Below are 18,428 nucleotides of genomic sequence, written 5' to 3'. Positions count from 1 at the left end.
GTCCTACCCTTCGGACATGATACAGCTCCCTGAACATTTGTTGAGGACAAATATTAGTTTATTCTTACCTAGATGACCGATTCATAAAAGGAACATCCTTTAAAGAAACACGGCCATTTTCCAACATGTCTCCACAATCTCACAAAGTTATGTATTCAAGTAAACCTCAGAATATCTACAACCTCCCCAGTTCAAAACATTAATTATCTAGGAGCTGTAATAGATAAGCAGTCTTAAAAAGTGTATCCTTCTAAGGAGAGACTGTTATCAATCCAACTGCAGTGCTTCACTCTATTGCAAACTCCCAATCCAGCAGCTCAATTCATCTGTTAGGATCAGTGGCCTCGTGCATTTTATTAGTTCCTTATGCCAGATTCCAGATAAGACCTTTACAGCAATGTCTGGAGGACCAGTGTAACCAGTTCTAGAACAGTTGGGAGAAGAAATTGACTCTATCACAATCAGCTATCCAGTCACTCCCATGGTGGGCCAAATCGGAATATATGATGGAAGGGACCTTCTTCCATCAGGATCTCCCAACCTAGTCTCTAGTCATATATGCATCCCTATGAGGATGGGGAGCACACTTGGACCATTTAAGGTCCCAGAAATTATGGTCACATAAAGAGAAGGCTTACCACATCATCCTACTAGAATTGAAAGCAGTTCATCTGGCTTTAAAGTCTTTTCTTCCGGCAATCAAAACGACTTCTCTTTTCAGACGGACAATACACAACAAAGTACTACCTGAACAAGCAGGTGGGGGCGCATTTGAGACCTCAGTCTCTAGAATCACAAGCCATATGGAAATAGCTCATTTAAAGGAACTTGGCAATTACAGCTGTCCATCTCCCAGGTTCTCAAAACATGGTAGCAGATAGCCTTTCTCAAACCTGGATTCCAAACGACATAGTCATAGAATAAATTTTCCCAGAATGTTGATGTCCTCAAATAGACTTATTTGGCAACATAAAAACAAAAAATGCAAAGACTACCCCCCAGATATCACCAGCCAGAGAGGAAGGGGAATGCAGGTTTGAGAGACTGGTCAAAGAAATTTCTCCACACATTGCCACCAAATCCCCTGATTCCCTAAGTTATGTCCACATTTTATTGGTCCAAAAGCAGGATAATAATGATTGCTGCAGAATGGCCTCATCAGTGGTGGTTCACAACCTTCTTCACCTATCAGAGCGGCCACACACAAGAGATTGCTCTGCAGATGGGATCTCCTGTAATGTTTGGGGCCCAGATTCTGCATCCCAACCTTCCATCTATAAGCTTAGTGGCATGGCTCCTGAATTTCTGCAATGTGGCTATCTAGGTATTCCACAAGAGTGCATAAAGACTCTAAGGGAAGGTAAACGTCTTTCCACAAGAAAATCATACTCCTTCAAGTGGAATAGATTTTGCATTTGGTGCATCCAGAACAGCCATAATCATTCTTCCTGTGAAGAAAATGTACTGATATGTGAGATGTAAGATGTTCTTCATCTACCAAGGTCTGGTTTACGGTTTTCTTCTATAAGAAGTCTCCATCATAAACATCTTTTTTTTTTTTAAATACCTGTGATTAAAGATTTTCTAGAAGATATTAAAAACAGTTTTTACACCATTTTAGTCAATGTTTCCTCCTTGGGAACTTGACATTGTTCTCTCTAAATTAATGGGACATCTCCCCCCCTCACACCCTTACACAAAGCCACTTTACAACTTACATGGAAACCAGCTTTCCTAGTTGCAATTACCTCTGCGCGTAGAGTTAGTGAGATTCAGACTCTCTGTGACACTGAACCATATGAAGTATTCCATAGTAAAAGAGTGGTTATGAGAGAACACCCCGATCTCTCGAAGGTGGTTTTGGATTTCCACATTAACCAAACAATTTCCTTACCCACTTTTCCCCTAATCCATCAGTGTCAGCTGAAACATCCTTGCATTCTCTTGACGCCAACAGTCATGCAATTTTATTCAGAAAAAATCAAGTATATAAGACCATCTTTTCATAAACTACGATCCAATACGTACAGGCTTGCCTTCTAAACAATCTATTTCTAGAGAGATTGTTTCGTGCATAATTCTTTCGTACAAGATAGCACAGACACCCCTACCTGGTAGGTTTAAAGCACATTCTACACAGGGAAAGGCTGCTACCGTAGCTGCTCTTCGGACTGTTTCATTTCAGAGTTATGTGAGGCATCAACTTGGAGATCTGTTCTTACATTTACAAGACCGACTCCAGAGCGGATACTCGAGTAGGGCAGGCTTCTTTAAGGAACGTTTTCGGGTCATTGTTGGAGCTATTTTTATTTCATGTCCACCTGTTTGTGGTATGGGCTTGCTATTGTATTCAGTGTTTATGACTATTGATGAGGATCCCCTGAAAGAGAAGGAAAGGTTATTCACTTGTAATCTTAGCTGTCTTATAGGGGAATCCTCAACTAAGTCATAAGCCACTCTAACACCTCCCTGAACAAGAACTATTACAGCTCTCAACAATTGTTTCACCAAGGATTTCTAATTTCCGTAAAAGTAACCTGACCTGACTGTCACCTGTGAAGCATGATGGCTATAGGGGGTATTGTGAGGTACTTAAAGGCACAGTCCCAGTTTTCTATTCTATGCTTTGCAGCCTATGAGCTAACAATGTCTCTTATTCCCTTTATTTTTCCTTTTAAGCAGATTTGTGAAAGAATTTCTATGGACATCTTTTTATAGTGACTCATTTCTATGCAATTGGCTTCTCACAGTGAAAATTCAATTACATCTGGCCATTTTTAGCCTTCTTTAGACTGCAAACGTATAGATAAAGTGGTACAAATTCTTGTTATACATATATGAATACTTTTTAAAGTGCTCCGGGATCCACAGACGTGGGCAGGACTATTCAGTGCTTATGACTTTCACGAGAATTCTCCTGGAAGAGAACTCGGATTATAGATGAATAACTTTTCCTTTTTTACTGCTATCATTAGTTTATTTGTCCCATAGTACGTGAAAACACACACATAAAACAACTACAACAAACAATGAAGAGAGAAAAATTAGGTGCCACAATAAATAAAAGTGAATTACAGTATTTCAAGCAAAAGTATCTCACACACTAACCAACCAATACAAGCAGCATATACAAACAGGCCTGTAACTTTAGGTGGGAGGTAGGCGGACACACGCACACATAGCACACATACAGATTCACACTCACAGCCATGCATTCACACAGGTACGCGCGCGCACAAACGCATCCATTCACAACACTCATTACCAAACATTAATACATACACGCACGCACCAAGCATTAATTTATAACCAACGCACACACCCTTACCTGCAGATCTGCCTCAGAGGTCCCAGGAGGCTTGGGACTGCTGCCTTCCTTCATTGGCTGACCTAAGGTCTGCCAATGAGGGAAGGCTGCAGTCCCAACGTCATCACAGAGTGGTATGGGATGACTATTTGCCTTTGTCAATATATCAGTCTTCCAACACTTTTATGCTTTGAGTCTCGTATATTAGGGATTGATCAATAAAATGTCCATGCAGTGGTGTGCAGGATGTAGGGCCCAATTGCCAATGCCATTCCAAAGACACCTTACCAGTGGTTGGGGTTGGAGCAGGTGAGCGGATGGAGCTGGAGGTTGAGCTTCTTCTGCTTGGTGCACCCATGCCCTGCTAGAAGAAGGACAAGGCTGGACCAAGTAAGGACTGTGGGTGACCTATAGCATGGGAGATAAAACTCACAGGAGTGACTAAATTCAGCAGAAGCATGAGAAGAATTGTAAGTGCACACGGGTGGCTTGCCCAGTCTGAGCCTGGGCTGCCCAGCAGAGTTCCTCATCATGAGCAATGTGAGGCAGGTTTAAGCAATTCTGTGTCATGGTTGTGTTCTGGCCTGTGCTGTTATTCTGCAACACACCTCAGTTGCATCCTCATGCCATGTCGTAATGTCACATCATAATTCAGTGGCAAGTGATGACTAGTGCTTCGCTGGCATCATAGTTACAGTGTGTTAGATTTTTTTGTTTATTATTATTTCAAATGATTAATTCTTGCACATCAGCACAAGTTCAGTCCCAAAAAGAAATGCTTGTACAGGGTACTCGGAATCACAGGCTCAAATTATGCTTTGATCCTTACGGAGGTGTAACACAGATTGCCTCTCAAAGGTTGAAGTACTCGCTAACAAAGAAAAGTGTTATTATGTATTTAAAATCTGCAGAAGCTATTTGTTGAAGTAAATCATAAACTAAAGCCCAGACATTATTTTAAGCCATGTCAAAACAAATATTGATGCTTGCTTTGATTATATTGAAGGAATAAACAGATCTCATCCATCAAAAACAAAATTGTGACAACATTATCACTGTTGACGCTAGTTTGCTAACATTTTGTTAAGCATCTTTTCATTCTGTATGTCTTTTGCTTCTATAAGGAAAAGTTACTGGGACTTATGTCACTGCCAACTAAAGAAAAATATGAAGAATTGAAGGAGAAACGAAGGCAGGAGAATGAACACAAACTACAGCTCGAACGAAAGGTAAAAATATTTATTGTGAACTGGAAACATGCTTTTTGTAGCTGTCAAGCAGGTTTACTTTGTATAGACCAAGCGGTGTCTTGCTTTTCATCATGGTCTTATAGTCCTTTTTATTCTGTTGGGTTTAGCTGCCATCTGAAATGAGAGCTCAGCATACTACATTGTCAGTACAGTCTCAAGAATTGTCCATGTCAGATGCGGCTTAGGTGTGCATTTATGTCCATTTTGAAATGATATTCTAGAATATATTTGTAAAGTAATACGGATCACTAAGAGTTTTGATCGATTACTTTAATGACACAATGTGCCTATGTTAATTTTGTTGAAATAGTGTTGTACACCGTCATTACCAATAATCTATCTGAGCAAGGATTGGAAGTTAATCCCCTGTGTGCAGAATAATTAATTATTGAAGGACAAAGCTTTTCAAAGAGTGATAGCAAGAACCAAGTAGTTTTTAAAACACACACCATTTGACAAAAACGTAGCAGTTCCAAAGGTCTTGCTCCTTAAGATGTAAGAGGAGGAGACTGGGTCCAGTATTTTACTAATGGAGTACCTGTGCGGTACAGGCCTGTTTGTGCGATACTTGTTCATCAGCCCCCCAAAACTCAAATTTCTGCAAACATAGATGTAGATGTAGAAACATGTACATTCTTTGTACCCCAAGGCTCATACAATGGAATATTTTTTTGTAACTACCTTTGCTTACACTTCTCTTAGCTAAGTTTGTAAAATATCTGTACCACGAAAAAATCATGATGTGTTAAATTTCTTTGCGTCCTATGGCTGAGCTGTCTTTTTTTTTTTTGTATATACATTTTTTTTTAAATCCTCAAGCTTGTGGTGCAGCATGGCACCAACACCTCAAGCTTAGGTGTTACAAAACAGCTGCACCTCGATTTATGCTGGCATTACACGGTCTGTTTTCTATTCATGGGGTAACTGACTAGAGCTGCTGTGACTCCCGGATTGCCATAGCTGAGAATGTGTGTGTCCAGGAGGTGCTCAAAGGGCAGCTGGAACATCGCAACCCCCTTGGGAACGCTGAATTTTGCCCGACGTGTACTGCGGTGAGGACCATCTTGTGCCTGTGACTTTCGTTACTGGCCATTATTGCACTGCTGGGCATGTAGACCTTTCACTGACTGCCCGGGTTGTGACACTCCGGATCCCTCCACATCTGGACATTGGCTGGGGGCTGCTGAAAACTTTGGGCCCCCGGAGAGTGAATACTAGATTGGCATACCAGTTGGGTGCGAAGACCTGCTCCTTTCTAGAGTCGGTGTGGTTTAGATCTGTTCGTGTCCCCCTAGTGTCTCCTGGGGTGAGGTGGGATCTGGCCCATGGGTTGGTGGATGGCTGCTCCCGCTTGCTTCCTCTGTTGGAACCCCCACACCTCTGAGATGGGTAAACATGATGCCAAACAACCTAAGCTCCCATGATCGGCTCTTTGGGGTTTGAGCGTCACCGGCTCTCCCCTTGAGGCTCAGCAACAGGATGCTTCCTCTGAGACAGTCTCCCCCTTGATCAGGATATCAAAGGCATGTTCACTGATCTGAAGCACAGCCTGCACGCTACAGACACTAAGATTGATCTCCTAACCAACAGTCATGATTATATGAAAGAACAGCTAGGAAAACATGAGGGCCTAGACCAGCTGGAGACGCGGGTGTCTGAGGTTGACGATGCACACTACCACAAATAAACGCCTCCTGTGGATGGAGAAAGTTCTGGAAGTGATCAAGAACAAGGACTTGGAGTCCCGGTCATGGCTTAATTACTTGCACATCCTAGAGATACCAGAGTCAACAGTCATGGACAGAATGGACACTTCGATAGAGTCAGTGCTCCGTTCCACCCATGTTTGCAGTTGAGCACGCTCACTGCTCGCTGGGCCTCTGTCCCTTGCCTGGGGCTTCGGCACGTTCTATAGTAACGCGCGATCTTAACTTTAGGGATGAGGATGCCTCTCTGCAACTGGCCCGTGCGTGCCGTGACATACAGTATCAAAGAAACTTGATCGCACTGTACCCGGATTTCACTCTGGCCGTGCCGAGATGGCAATTTACGCTGATATGCCCAGCCAAAATTTGGTTGTCCTTGCATGGCAGAACGCATTATTTACCAACCCAAAGGTTACTCCCTAATTTTTGTGCAAACTAGGAAATACCAGGGGGACTTGCGACGCACCGCTGGAAACTGCACGCAATAGCAATCTCAGTGATAACAACTGAACCAGGTCCTCTTTACTGATGCTGCTGACTCTGCCTGGACCCGATAGGCTGTCTACTGGATGCGAATTGGGGGGGCCCTGGGAGGCTCCTTGAGCTGCTTTTGGTGGTTATTCTTTCTGACTTCTGTCTGTACCTGAAGCTTGGTAAACTCTTTGCCCTCTGATGCCACCCCCACCCTCGGCCACCCAGCCCTTTATTGCTGGGTTGTTCGTAAGGTCTTCTGGTGCCCTGAGGAATGTATTCCTTTACTTATTTAATTGTTTTGACTGATGGGGGTGAGGAGTGGATGATTCAACCAGTTGGGGAGGGGTGGGGTTTGTTCATGTTTACTTTATGTCCTTGCTGAGCACATCTATATATGGCACACCGTGTGCATGGCACTCTCCTGCGCATGGCAAGACTCGTACAGTTTCCAACGCTAGGCTGTGCAATTCTTTCCAATGTGATCCTTGATAATGACTGCCCTACAACGCCTATGTGGAATATACGAAGGCTTAGTGATCTGCAGAAAGCCCGCCTTGTTTTTGCTTACCTTCGGCATCCTTGTGTTAACATCTCCTGCTTTCAGGAATTGTGACAAATCTCACCTTCGTCTGCGCTCTAACTGGTTCTCGGCGTGGCCATCCTCATTCATAAAGTTCTCCAGTGACACACTCGAACATCCATTTGTGACGCACAGGACAGATATGTTATCTTGCATGGTATGTTGACTAGGCCCAGGTGACATTTAAAGGACACCGGCACAATTCAAGTAATTTTTGGAACTTTGTGTAAAGTATGTTATGCAAAATTCCAGAAGTTATGCCAGTACACCACTTCGCTTAATTACCTATGAAATTTTGTATAATTAATTACATTAAAGCAAATTAGGTAAATTTTACACACTCCAACAAAAGGCCTGCCTGCAATCCACCCCTGTAAGCCTATTGCCTTTAACACATGCTTCTCACAAGAAGCCAGTCAGTCCTACTTGCTTTGTGATAACCTTTTTTTATAAATAGATCACTCCTAAGGAATCTGACATAACTTTACCAAGTGAACCAAAATATGTGTTATTGGCTTTACCATTAGCTTTACAATATTACCAACACAGGCCTACTGAAATGCCTTTAATGAGGCAACCCTCATGCATACAGCATCAACATTCTGCAATTCCCCTGCTTTTATTTTAGAAAACAACCACCTTTTAGGGCTGAGGTGAATTCTGGATTCTGATGAATTAGTGAAATGGGGAAGGTAAGGTGGTTCCTGCATCTTTTTTACATTTCATCCCATACCTCCATGAGTGAACGTATATTTTCAGACACATCTATATTTGTTGGGGAGCCACATAATATCCCACAGCGGTTGGCTTATTAACCCACCTTCCATATGGGGCCTGTGTTTCAGAATTTTCCTCAGTGACCATTCTTTTTTTTTGTTGTTGCTTTGTGACACCCTTCTAGATCTAGCAGTCTCAGACCCTCCTCTCTTGGAGGCCTGCTTACGTGTTCTTAACAACATCGGCAACTTACCGCCCTAAATAAAAGAATCACATTCTTTCTTTAGCTTAAATACATTTCTCTGGAGAACTTGAGATAAACATAGCAGCATAAGCAGTAGTCATTTTAAGTGATGATCTCCACATCCAGGGGATAAATAAATTGTGTGCCATCTGATAAGGTCGTTATAAAAGAGGGGTAGTTGGCCTAATATAAACTTAGTGTCATTGAGGTGATTTAGATTCCTAGGTACGTAAACGTTTCTTTAGCCCATTGAAAAGGAAATATTTCCTCTAGGTGTTCTTCAATCACAAACCCAATATTTTAGATTTAGACTATCAACACTTACGGTTTTCTCCGACGGGTCTCACTGTCATTAAAATATCTAGTGAATAAATGAACATTAGAATATCATGTACGAACAGATGTGATATCCCACTAAAAGGGAATTTCTTCTATGTTCCCTTATTTGTCTTATATATTTTGTATGTGTGGCTCCCTTGAGAGACAAACAACTTAGAGATAAAAGGCAGCCCTTTGTAGTACCTATGGTCAATTAAAAGGGTTCTATCCTTTCTCCAGTTATCAATATTCTACCTCCTTGATTTATATAAGTGACCAGAATGTAGAATGCCTGAGCAGATCCCCCCCGTTCTCTGTAGTATAGAGCTCAAGAAGGACCAATCAACCCTATCAAAAGCATTCTCAACGTCTACGGCAAGTATCACCATGGGGATTTTCCTTTCATATGATTTTTCCACCAAGTGCAAACCTCTTGTTATGTCATCAAAGGTGTATCTGATTTTAATAATTATGAATTAATCGGGGTCTTTAGATAAAGGCATTAATGGCTCTAATCGTGTTGCTAATATTTTTGGAAATTTTGTTTTTTACATTTTTGTTCTGTAGAATATGCATAGTCCCTTGTGTTTTCCTACATCGTATTAATTTGTCAAACAGTTGTATTGTATCCTAGTATCTTGCTTTCTGCAGTATTGTGTCTTTTAATGCTGAGTAGGACATTTTTGCTAAAATATCTCTTGACTCGACTCCTCCCAATCAGGCTTCAGGAAGATCCACAGCACCGAAACTACACTTCTCGCAGCAACAGACGACATCTGCGCCCTCCTTGACAGAGGAGAGACTGTAGCCCTCATCATCCTAGACCTCACTGCGGCCTTTGACACTGTCTCTCACCGCACCCTAGCCTGTAGATTCGACAACGTGGTAATCCGGAACAAGGCCCTCGACTGGATCCTCTCTTACCTCTCCGGCAGAACACAACGAGTCAGACTCCCTCCATTTCTCTCAGAACCGTCTCCAACCACCTGCGGAGTCCCACAAGGATCCTCCATCAGCCAGACCCTGTTTATCATCTACATGGCCCCGCTCGCATCTATCGTCAGAGCACATGTACTCAACATCACATCTTACGCTGACGACACCCAACTCATCCTCTCCCTATCCAACGAACCCAACATTACCAAAAGCAACTTTCAAGACGGAATGGAAGCCGTCGCCAGATGGATGAAGAGCAGCTGCCTTCAACTCAACACGGACAAAACCGAGGTACTCATCATGGTCCCGCACCCCGACGCCTGGAACGACACCTGGTGGCCCCCCAATCTCAGAGACCCCCCCCCCCCCCACCCCGACCCTACAGACCACGCACACAACCTCAGAATCATCCAGGACTCCGAACTCAAAATGGACCACCAGATCAACGCCATCACCTCCTCCTGCTACCACATCCTCCGCCTCCTCCGAAAGATCTTCAAGTGGATCCCCCCGAACACAGGAAAACTGTTGCACTCGCCCTAATCAGTAGCAGACTGGACTACGGCAGCGCACTCTACGCTGGGATCAACAAGAGGCTCACCTGCAAACTCCAGTACGTCCAGAACACTGCTGCCAGACTAGTCCTCAACCTACTGCATCACAGCCACATCAGCCAGCATCAACAGACCCTACACTGGTTCCCCCTCGAGAAGAGAATCATCTTCAAGCTTCTCACCCACGCACACCAGGCCCTCCACAATACCGGACCCGCTAACCTGAACCACCGCCTCGCGTTCCACGCTCCCCAGCATCCTCTCCGCTCGGCCCAGCTCTCCCTCACTACGGTACCTCGGATCAAGAAAAGCAGAACAGGAGGGTGCTCCTTCTCCCTCCTCGCAGCCAAGACCTGGAACTCCCTCCCTCTCCACCTCAGACAGATTGCATCGCTCCCTGAGTTCCTAAAGGACCTCAAGACCTGGCTCTTCGATGGAACTCAGTGATCCTCCTGGATCTGCGGAACCTCCTCCCCACGCCCCCCTCCCTCCCCTCCCTCATCTCCTTGAGACCCATTCTGGGTGAGTAGCGTGCGCTGTACAAGCCCATGATTGATTGATTGATTGATGGTATTCATGTAGCTGTCTTTTGTGCACCAACTCTGAGCTCTCACATTGTGTATCGGGAAATTCTTCTTCTCTTGGGGGATGAGGCAAAACATGGCAACACAATAGATTTCTGTGTTAACTCTGAGTTTTATTTCACATTTCTAATCCTTATATTGTGCTCTCTAGATTGATCTTCAAGATCATCGCATTTGTCTCTGAGATCCTGGACTTCTTCCAACATTGTAGAAAGCTTTGTGCCCGTGTTCTTATTGTCTGTTTTAAATCTTCATTGGTGCTTACCCGCTGGCCCTTGAATATCTTTAGTTGCCATTTCTTTTTTTTATGGTTTGTAGTTATTCTATGAGGGCTTTACTCTGCTTGTCCTGTCAGTCTGTTAAGCCTATTAGAGTAGGTACTCCTTGGTTTGGTGGAGAGACTTCTCCTTCCCTGGAAGCCATCATGTTTTTCTTTACTCCACCTTTAACCCAGAAAGAACATTGCAGTTCTTTCATTATTTTAGACTGTATGAATGGCAAAGCAGGTTTTCCTTGCAGTGATATGGCGATATGTCATTTTCAGAAAGAGTAAAATTTACTTTCATTATTTCCTGTAACTGTACATTTCACCTGTTGCAAGCAGGAGGCAGTCTTCGTTAACATGATTTAAGCGATCAGTCTGTCCTGGGAGTTTATTTCATGCCCACAGATACAGTATCACCCATCGGTGTAAAAAGAAAGCCCCTGTTTTGACGAGGGTTAAATATAAGGTTTCAGCTAATCATTTATCTTGGACTTTTCCCTCAGTTTCAAGCATTTCAAATAATCCCAGAAATCGCCACCCTTATCAGGCCTCTAACTATTTCTACAGACCCTCTTTTGTACCCAAGATAGCCAACCCGCTTGAGTGCTTCCGCTAACATTTTCTGATTGCCTACAGAAGTTACATGTTGGATCTGTAGGATCTGGAGCGTTCCTCTCTTTCCCAGGTATTTCTAAAATATTAGCTTGAAGAGATTAAGCAGCCATTTCAGGGAGTCCGAGCAGAGCTACCCACCAGAGCCCCTGCTTTGCTCTGGTGCTGCCCCCTTTAAGGTCAATTTCAAAGAGAGGCTCAGCCGTGCCCTAATTTTGTACATTCTGCATCTCGTATATTAGATTGCAAGACTCTTGTTGGTTCCACTCGAAGTTTACTTTGCTGGAGTGATAAACTCACACACTACGTGTTACACATGATCTTGATGCCTGTGACTACTGCATTTAACTGAGACATACGTTGAGTACTAATTAAAAGATTATGCCTGTATGCTTTACTTTCTGCTTTGAACTACGAAGATTCCTAGGATCATATTAAAGAGATAGTCTCATGGGTCGTCATTGCTCAATACTATAATCTGCTGTGCACCATTAAGATTTTCTTAGTAATGTCCATGCCACTATGTATATATGAAAGCCACAAAACTAGTTGTAAAGCAAAGGAGAGCTGTATTTGAGAACAAGGGGTAGATGAGTGGAGCAGTGCATGTATATTGGTGATATTTTCCTGACTTGATTTTATTTTCCAGTCGGAGGTGGATCTGATTGGCTGAAAAAATCAGCTTGTGGGTTTCAACTACCAGTACCAATTTCAGCATACAAATATTAATTACCAAGTTAAAGGAATTAACCCCCTAGGAATGCCCAATGGCTAGATCTGTCAGTGTACCTATTTTGTATAAGTTGGCTGTTCTAATTCGCTCAAGGGCAAAAATAACAAATCCTGGTCTGTTGTCTTGCAAGCTTTCATAACGCTTGGATTTCAGAATTGCTTTAAAAAAAGATGATGAAGTGATGCCTGCAGGTGACTGCCTAGACTCTTCGATGGGTTGGAGCCAGCTGATGATTGTGGGATAGACTGTTGTTCTGCTGACTCTTAGCAGTCTGGGCAGTCCCCGCAAGGAGTATTTTTAGTAGGTTAACGATGCATGCTCCAGGGTAATAGAGATAAAACCATTTAGCAGGAAATGCATTTTAGGTTCTATATGATTGGAATAGTACACCATTTTGCCCTCTGGATTGGTTTATTAAAATGCTCTTCATTGCAGTAAATTAAATCAAGTAAGGTTTGAGTTCCCGTACCACAGACTTTCCACGTGTTGGCCTGGCCTTTTTTTATGAGTTCTGACTTGTATCATTGGCTGGTTGTTCTTAACCAGGGTGTTGGTGTTTTCTGTTTGGTGTGCTCACTATAGAGGTGGGGAGCGTCTAGAAAGTTATCTGTCCTATCACATTGTTCTTTTCAGACTTCTTTGTTAGCCTCTTTTTAATTTACGTTTGTTTTCACTTTATTGATTTGCTTAAGCAGAATAGGTTTGTGAGCTGTATTTAACATTTGAACGATGGATATTGATCAGTGAATGGCCTGCCCAGAGGTTGCACAATTGGTTTTGAAACTGCCATAATATATGCGAACATTATGTCTACCACATTGCCTATTATATTAACATTTATAATTAAGCAGCCTTTAGACCATACATTTTTCAGAGCTGTGCTTCAGAGAGTCACAGTTAGAGATCTTCCACATCTTCAGTTAGAAAGCTGGTATTGTCAACCCTATGCTTGTGTATTTGTTATTTCAAATTTCTTTTCGCTTTTGTCTTCCTAGGCAGCACTTGAGGCACAGCGAAAAATGGAAGAGAGAAGTAAAGACTTTGTCTCAAGATCAGTTGGTGCTCCAAATGGGGAAGTGCCTACTCTCCAAAAGGGCAGAGTAAAGAAAGCTGAGGGCTGGCTCCCTACATTCAACACGCCACGTGATTCTCACATCTCAGACCCACTGCTTCAACAGATCCACAACATCACATCCTTTATTGAACAGGCCAAGAAAGCCAACCGAAACGATGAAGTGCAGATGCTGCAGGAGAACCTGCGGCAGCTGCAGGATGAGTATGAGCAGCAGCAAATTGAAATGGCGATTGAGCTATCCAAGAAGTTGGCAGAGGAAGAGGCCGTACAGCTAGAACAGTTGGAAGTGTTGCGGGAGAAAGAGTGGGAGAGGGAACAGAACAGAAGTGTGACCCATGATGTCACAGCACACTCCCTGGACTTCCGAGAGATGAGACCGTTCCAGCATGATACTAGTAGGGAGAAGCAAAATCATATTAACCACACCATGGAGCTGGATGATGGGAGGATAAAACACATCCATGATTTTGCATCAACACCTCTAGTCCATGTTCCAAATCAACCTAATCAAGAGACTATGGTTCATGAGGAAACCTTTCTACCGAATGAACACAAAGCTACCCTCCTAAACCCCTTCAGTGAAGAAGGGATCACCACTCCAATCGACCCATCTAATCCCTTTGCTGAAGACCTTGCTCAGGAAGCTTCTATGCCTGTAACCAGCAGCAGAGTTCTTCAGAATGCCAAGCGAGAGTACAACCCGTTTGAGGAGGAGGATGATATTGACCCACAAGCAGGAAACTGTGCTCCTAATCCTTTTGAAGAGGTTGCAATTCCTTTCCATGGTCAATTAGAACATTCTTCAAATCCTTTCGAACAAAGCACATCCAGTAATCCTTTTGAGGAAGACGATGATGCAGGAGAAGAGGAAGTTATAGAAGAAGATCTTCTCCTCCAGCAGATAGATAACATCAAGGCTTATATTTTTGATGCAAAGCACAGCGGGCGTTTTGATGAAGTGGAGCTGCTAACTGAAAATTTAAAAGACCTAAGACGTAAGCTGGCAGAGCAGAAGGGAGCACGCCATTAAGGGAGGGAGTATTGCACACTAATGGGATTGGGAGTCCAGTGGTTTTGTAGGATTTGATGGACGGCCAGAATGGGATTACCAGAGCACGACGAAAGCTGAAATCTGTACTGCACATTTTTATTTGGGGTAACTACCACTATCTTCAGCAACATAAAATAATCTGAAAGTGAATTTGATGTCCATTCTGAAGCTGTTACTTTTAATGTCATTCACCTATGTTTTTAAAACTTCCACTCGTTAACATGATTTTTTTAGGAATGTGACCCTAAATAACGTAGTTACTGAGGATGTTTCATAGGTGTCTGAATGTAAAAGGAGGCGTTAGTCGCATCTGCATTCCACACTATGGAATGGTGACAAATTACATAGGCTTATGTGGAAGTGTTTTGAAATTCTTTAAAACCAAAACTTGCTTGGGGGAAAAAATGTAGGCTCCAAGCGGTTCTGGAGAATCCAGATATTCCGGAAACATTCACAAAATTCAGTCCATGTCAGGTCGGTATAAATGGATCTTGTTCTGTTTCTTTGCCAAGTGGGCATTGGTTTAGGTTAACAATAGGTTAAGGTTTAGGTTGCTCTCAGCAATAGCTTCAAGGTCCATTGTGCTGTACATATAATTGCCTTTGGAACATTCAGGAAAGACTGTCTTGATGGGATGTGGCCAGAGAGAGGTTCATGGATACAGAAATGTGCTTGTGGTCATATTAGAGAAGAGACGAAAACGGTAGAAGAAAATACACCCAAGAGTAACCCAGAAAGTGAGAATCTGAAAGGTTCTGGAGACAAAAAATGGTTTATAAGTTGTTGGAAGTTCTTGTGAGGATGTTAAAAGCGGAAGGCACTGATCAAATTGCACAGCAGCACTTTTAGTCAAACAAAAAGGATAGGCAACTGACAAGAATGAAAACTAAGACATAAACACTTTCTAATTGTTTCACTGTAGTGTATATTTGGTATTGCCCTATTTACTTGTGTCCTGCTCTGATGTCCGATATACCCGTTATCTCTTGATTAGGACATTGAAATAAGCTCACTGTCTCTGTTATTGCCTTTGGTACAGTATTACCGGGAAAGGAGTCCAGTTCCAGACCCTCCTATATAAAAGCCCAGTAAAAGTAAAGCCATATTCAAGGATGTATAGTGCCTTGTGTAAAGGTTAAACTCGCTGGTCCCCTTTTTAGGGATTTATGTTCAGACCTAGACTTTTAGGTCAAAAGCTTGCATTTTTAGGGACCGCAATGGATTTTCGAAGGCAAAGGGATTTAACAAAACATTGTACTGCTGTTACATTTCTTCTTGGCCTCTATTTTGAAAATGGGAACTACATGAAGCTTCATCAGTGATGCATCTGCTCCCAGGGATGGAAGGGGTGTGCGTGATGACAGAAAGAGAAATGCATACATGTTTTTGTTACACAGAAACTAAATGCATGAAATGTTGACCATAAAGAGATGATCACATTTCATGGAGTTGGAGATGAAAAAACAAACTACACACATTGGTGTAGGTGGCTATTGTTAGTATTAGCCTCTCATGCAAGGAGATGTACTGCAGACGTTTAGGGTATGTTTCATCCAGCACACATGGACGGGTTATTGTTATTTTCTTACCAACTGGTTATTGCACCCATCAAGCAAACTCTTTCCTGGGACAGAGTATAAACATTGTTGTTAAAAGTGATATTTAGCTCGATATCCAAAATGAATTGTTTGATGGGATATTGTCTCGCCCCAAAATAAGTCATATTTTTGCCAGGCCAATATTTTGGGCCCATCCGCCACCCACCATTTTTCTTAACCTTCTGAAATGTAATATTACCCCCACAAAATGAACTTGGTATTTTGTTTTGCTGGGAGCAGATCTATTGTCATTGGTTGGACAATTCCAGTTGTGATGTATTAGATGCATCTGCTAAGGGGGTAACAGAGTCTCAACATATGGTGAGTCCCACATCTGTTGCCATGTGTACATCTGCAGTAGAAGAATGAGGTATAGATTTTAAAGTATTGCTACAATGGGTATTCTTGCTTTTAGTACAAAGCTTGGCACAATTGCACGCTGTCAATGTGGTTCTGCATCCTTTCCTACATGGTTAGGTAGGGTCACTTCAATGGAGTGGCATATTCGGAGACAGCTTTTGACATACCTTCTTTACCTCCCCAAGCCCTCTATTGTACTACATCATTCAATCACATTGCTCCACACACAGGTCACATAAACCAGCACCTTTTACATCCCTGTTCATCCAGGTGTGCAACTGCAACGTAACCGTGCTTCTGGACAACACTAGCAGCAACAATGCACTACAGAAATGAATTGTTATGTATGGTCCTCAGTGACAGCGACTAGCATGAATATCAGTTTCTAAAGCTTTATTCACTGCTGTGACAGCAGCAGTAGGAAACAAAAGCTGTTCCCACTGTTGCTATGTCATAAAGGAATTCTATACCATCCTGCCAAGGCTTCCTGACTCTCTGTACGGTAATAGAGTAAAGAGCACAACTTTGAATGTTAAGGGCATTGAAGAAGAAGGATGGCAGCAGGCCAGGTTATTTATAGCACCCTCGATGCTTCTCTGCACTTGTGTAGAATTTGAAAACAGCAGCAGATGATTTTGAGGGCCATATTTAACAGATGGTTAAATAACTGAGATTTCACAGAGAGCCCCTCAGTGGAAAACATCCGGATTCTCCTTCAGGGGATCTCCAGTGATAATCACAAGCACTTTAAAAAAAAAATATATATATATATATTTTGTCACTTTCACCTTTCTTTAGAAAATACCATATCTCTATTTGAAAATGAATACATGAGCAGGCTATATTGGCCAATAGGCTGCAGTCATGCAAGACTGACACTGTGACTTTATGGGCTTCAACCCCTCTCTTGTCAATTTATCATGCTCTCTGTGTGGCAGTTAAGCCGGTTCATCTTTTCGGCTCTTGGTGACCTGATCCTGAAGCACAGAGCTCAGACTTTTTAAGTCTTTCCAAACCATCTTTAAGCATCTTCACTTAATGTCTTTTAATATCTTGAGTGTTTTCCTCTCCTTTGTTTTAACTGAATTTTGTTTCTCGCCTCATAAAATGCCATCTCTCTTTGTGAAGTGCCCTGCTCGTAGCAAGAAAAAGGCTACATCGGATCCTTATGATCTGTGTATATTTTACCTTCTGTATTCTCACATCCCTCAAGTGTAAATGCCATGTGTGCCCTGAAGGGTCATGAAAAAATCTTTGTGGGCAAGAACAGCACTGGTGTGAGTCCCTTTCAGAATGAACTGGTAGATAATGATCAAAGAGAAGGTGAACCCAGTATAATTGCTGCTGGATACATCTCTGAGGACTCCTTCAGAGGAAGATCCAAAAAGAGGCATCACAGAGCAAAACTTTGCAGTTTCGGGTCAGTGTAGAAAGCTACAATGTCAAGGCAAGGTACTGTACCTTTCTGTTCAGTGTTGACTAGGCATTCAACTTTAAAGAGGCACAAACATTCGGTGTTCGGGGGAGTCTATGTTGTTGGAAGCACCATTTGATGTCTAGTTATACAGTATCATCTGCATCTATACAGATGTCTGCTGAATAGCTTGGGAATATGAAGGCGTGGAGGTTACATGCAGCCTTATATGAGTATTCAAGAGCCTATTCACCATTCAGAGCTTCATCCCCAAGGTGGAAACACTAGGGGGCATATTATCAAGCAATGCGGTAAAATTATCGCCGCTTTAGCGTCAGAAAACTTCCGCTAAAGCGGCGATAATGGGCTTGATAATAAGCTCTATGGAATTCCAATTGAAGCCCAGATTAGTACTTCACATCTAACATGGGCTTCAATTGGAATTCCATAGAGCTTATTATCAAGCCCATTATCGCCGTTTAAACGGCGATAAATGTATCACCTGTCTTGATAATATGCCCCTAGATTCTCCTTCTCCCATACTTCAGGTTGCATCTCTGCCTTCTCCACATCATCCTGTGAAGCCCACTTCTCCGAAATCGCCACAAGAAGTGCATGCGAGTAGGGAGTGGTTCCTCTGCTTTGGCCCC

General features: G+C 42.6%; 1 protein-coding gene across 2 annotated transcripts in view; it reads left to right on the top strand.

Annotated features, from left to right (window-relative positions):
- The window catches only part of RBSN (rabenosyn, RAB effector), a 189,437-nt gene extending 172,601 nt beyond the window's left edge, over nt 1–16,836 (top strand). For both annotated transcript variants that reach the window (XM_085624454.1, XM_085624455.1), the window contains 2 exons: nt 4,432–4,536; nt 13,276–16,836. In XM_085624454.1, coding sequence (XP_085480580.1) covers nt 4,432–4,536; nt 13,276–14,385 — 1,215 coding nt within the window. In that variant the 3' untranslated portion in view covers nt 14,386–16,836. The remainder of the gene's footprint in view (nt 1–4,431; nt 4,537–13,275) is intronic.
- Nucleotides 16,837–18,428: the final 1,592 nt, after the last annotated feature.

This window comes from Triturus cristatus, chromosome 9, assembly GCF_964204655.1.
Source record: "Triturus cristatus chromosome 9, aTriCri1.1, whole genome shotgun sequence".
NCBI classification, from domain to species: Eukaryota; Metazoa; Chordata; class Amphibia; order Caudata; family Salamandridae; genus Triturus; species Triturus cristatus.
This window is presented reverse-complemented; position numbering and strand designations above follow the sequence as displayed.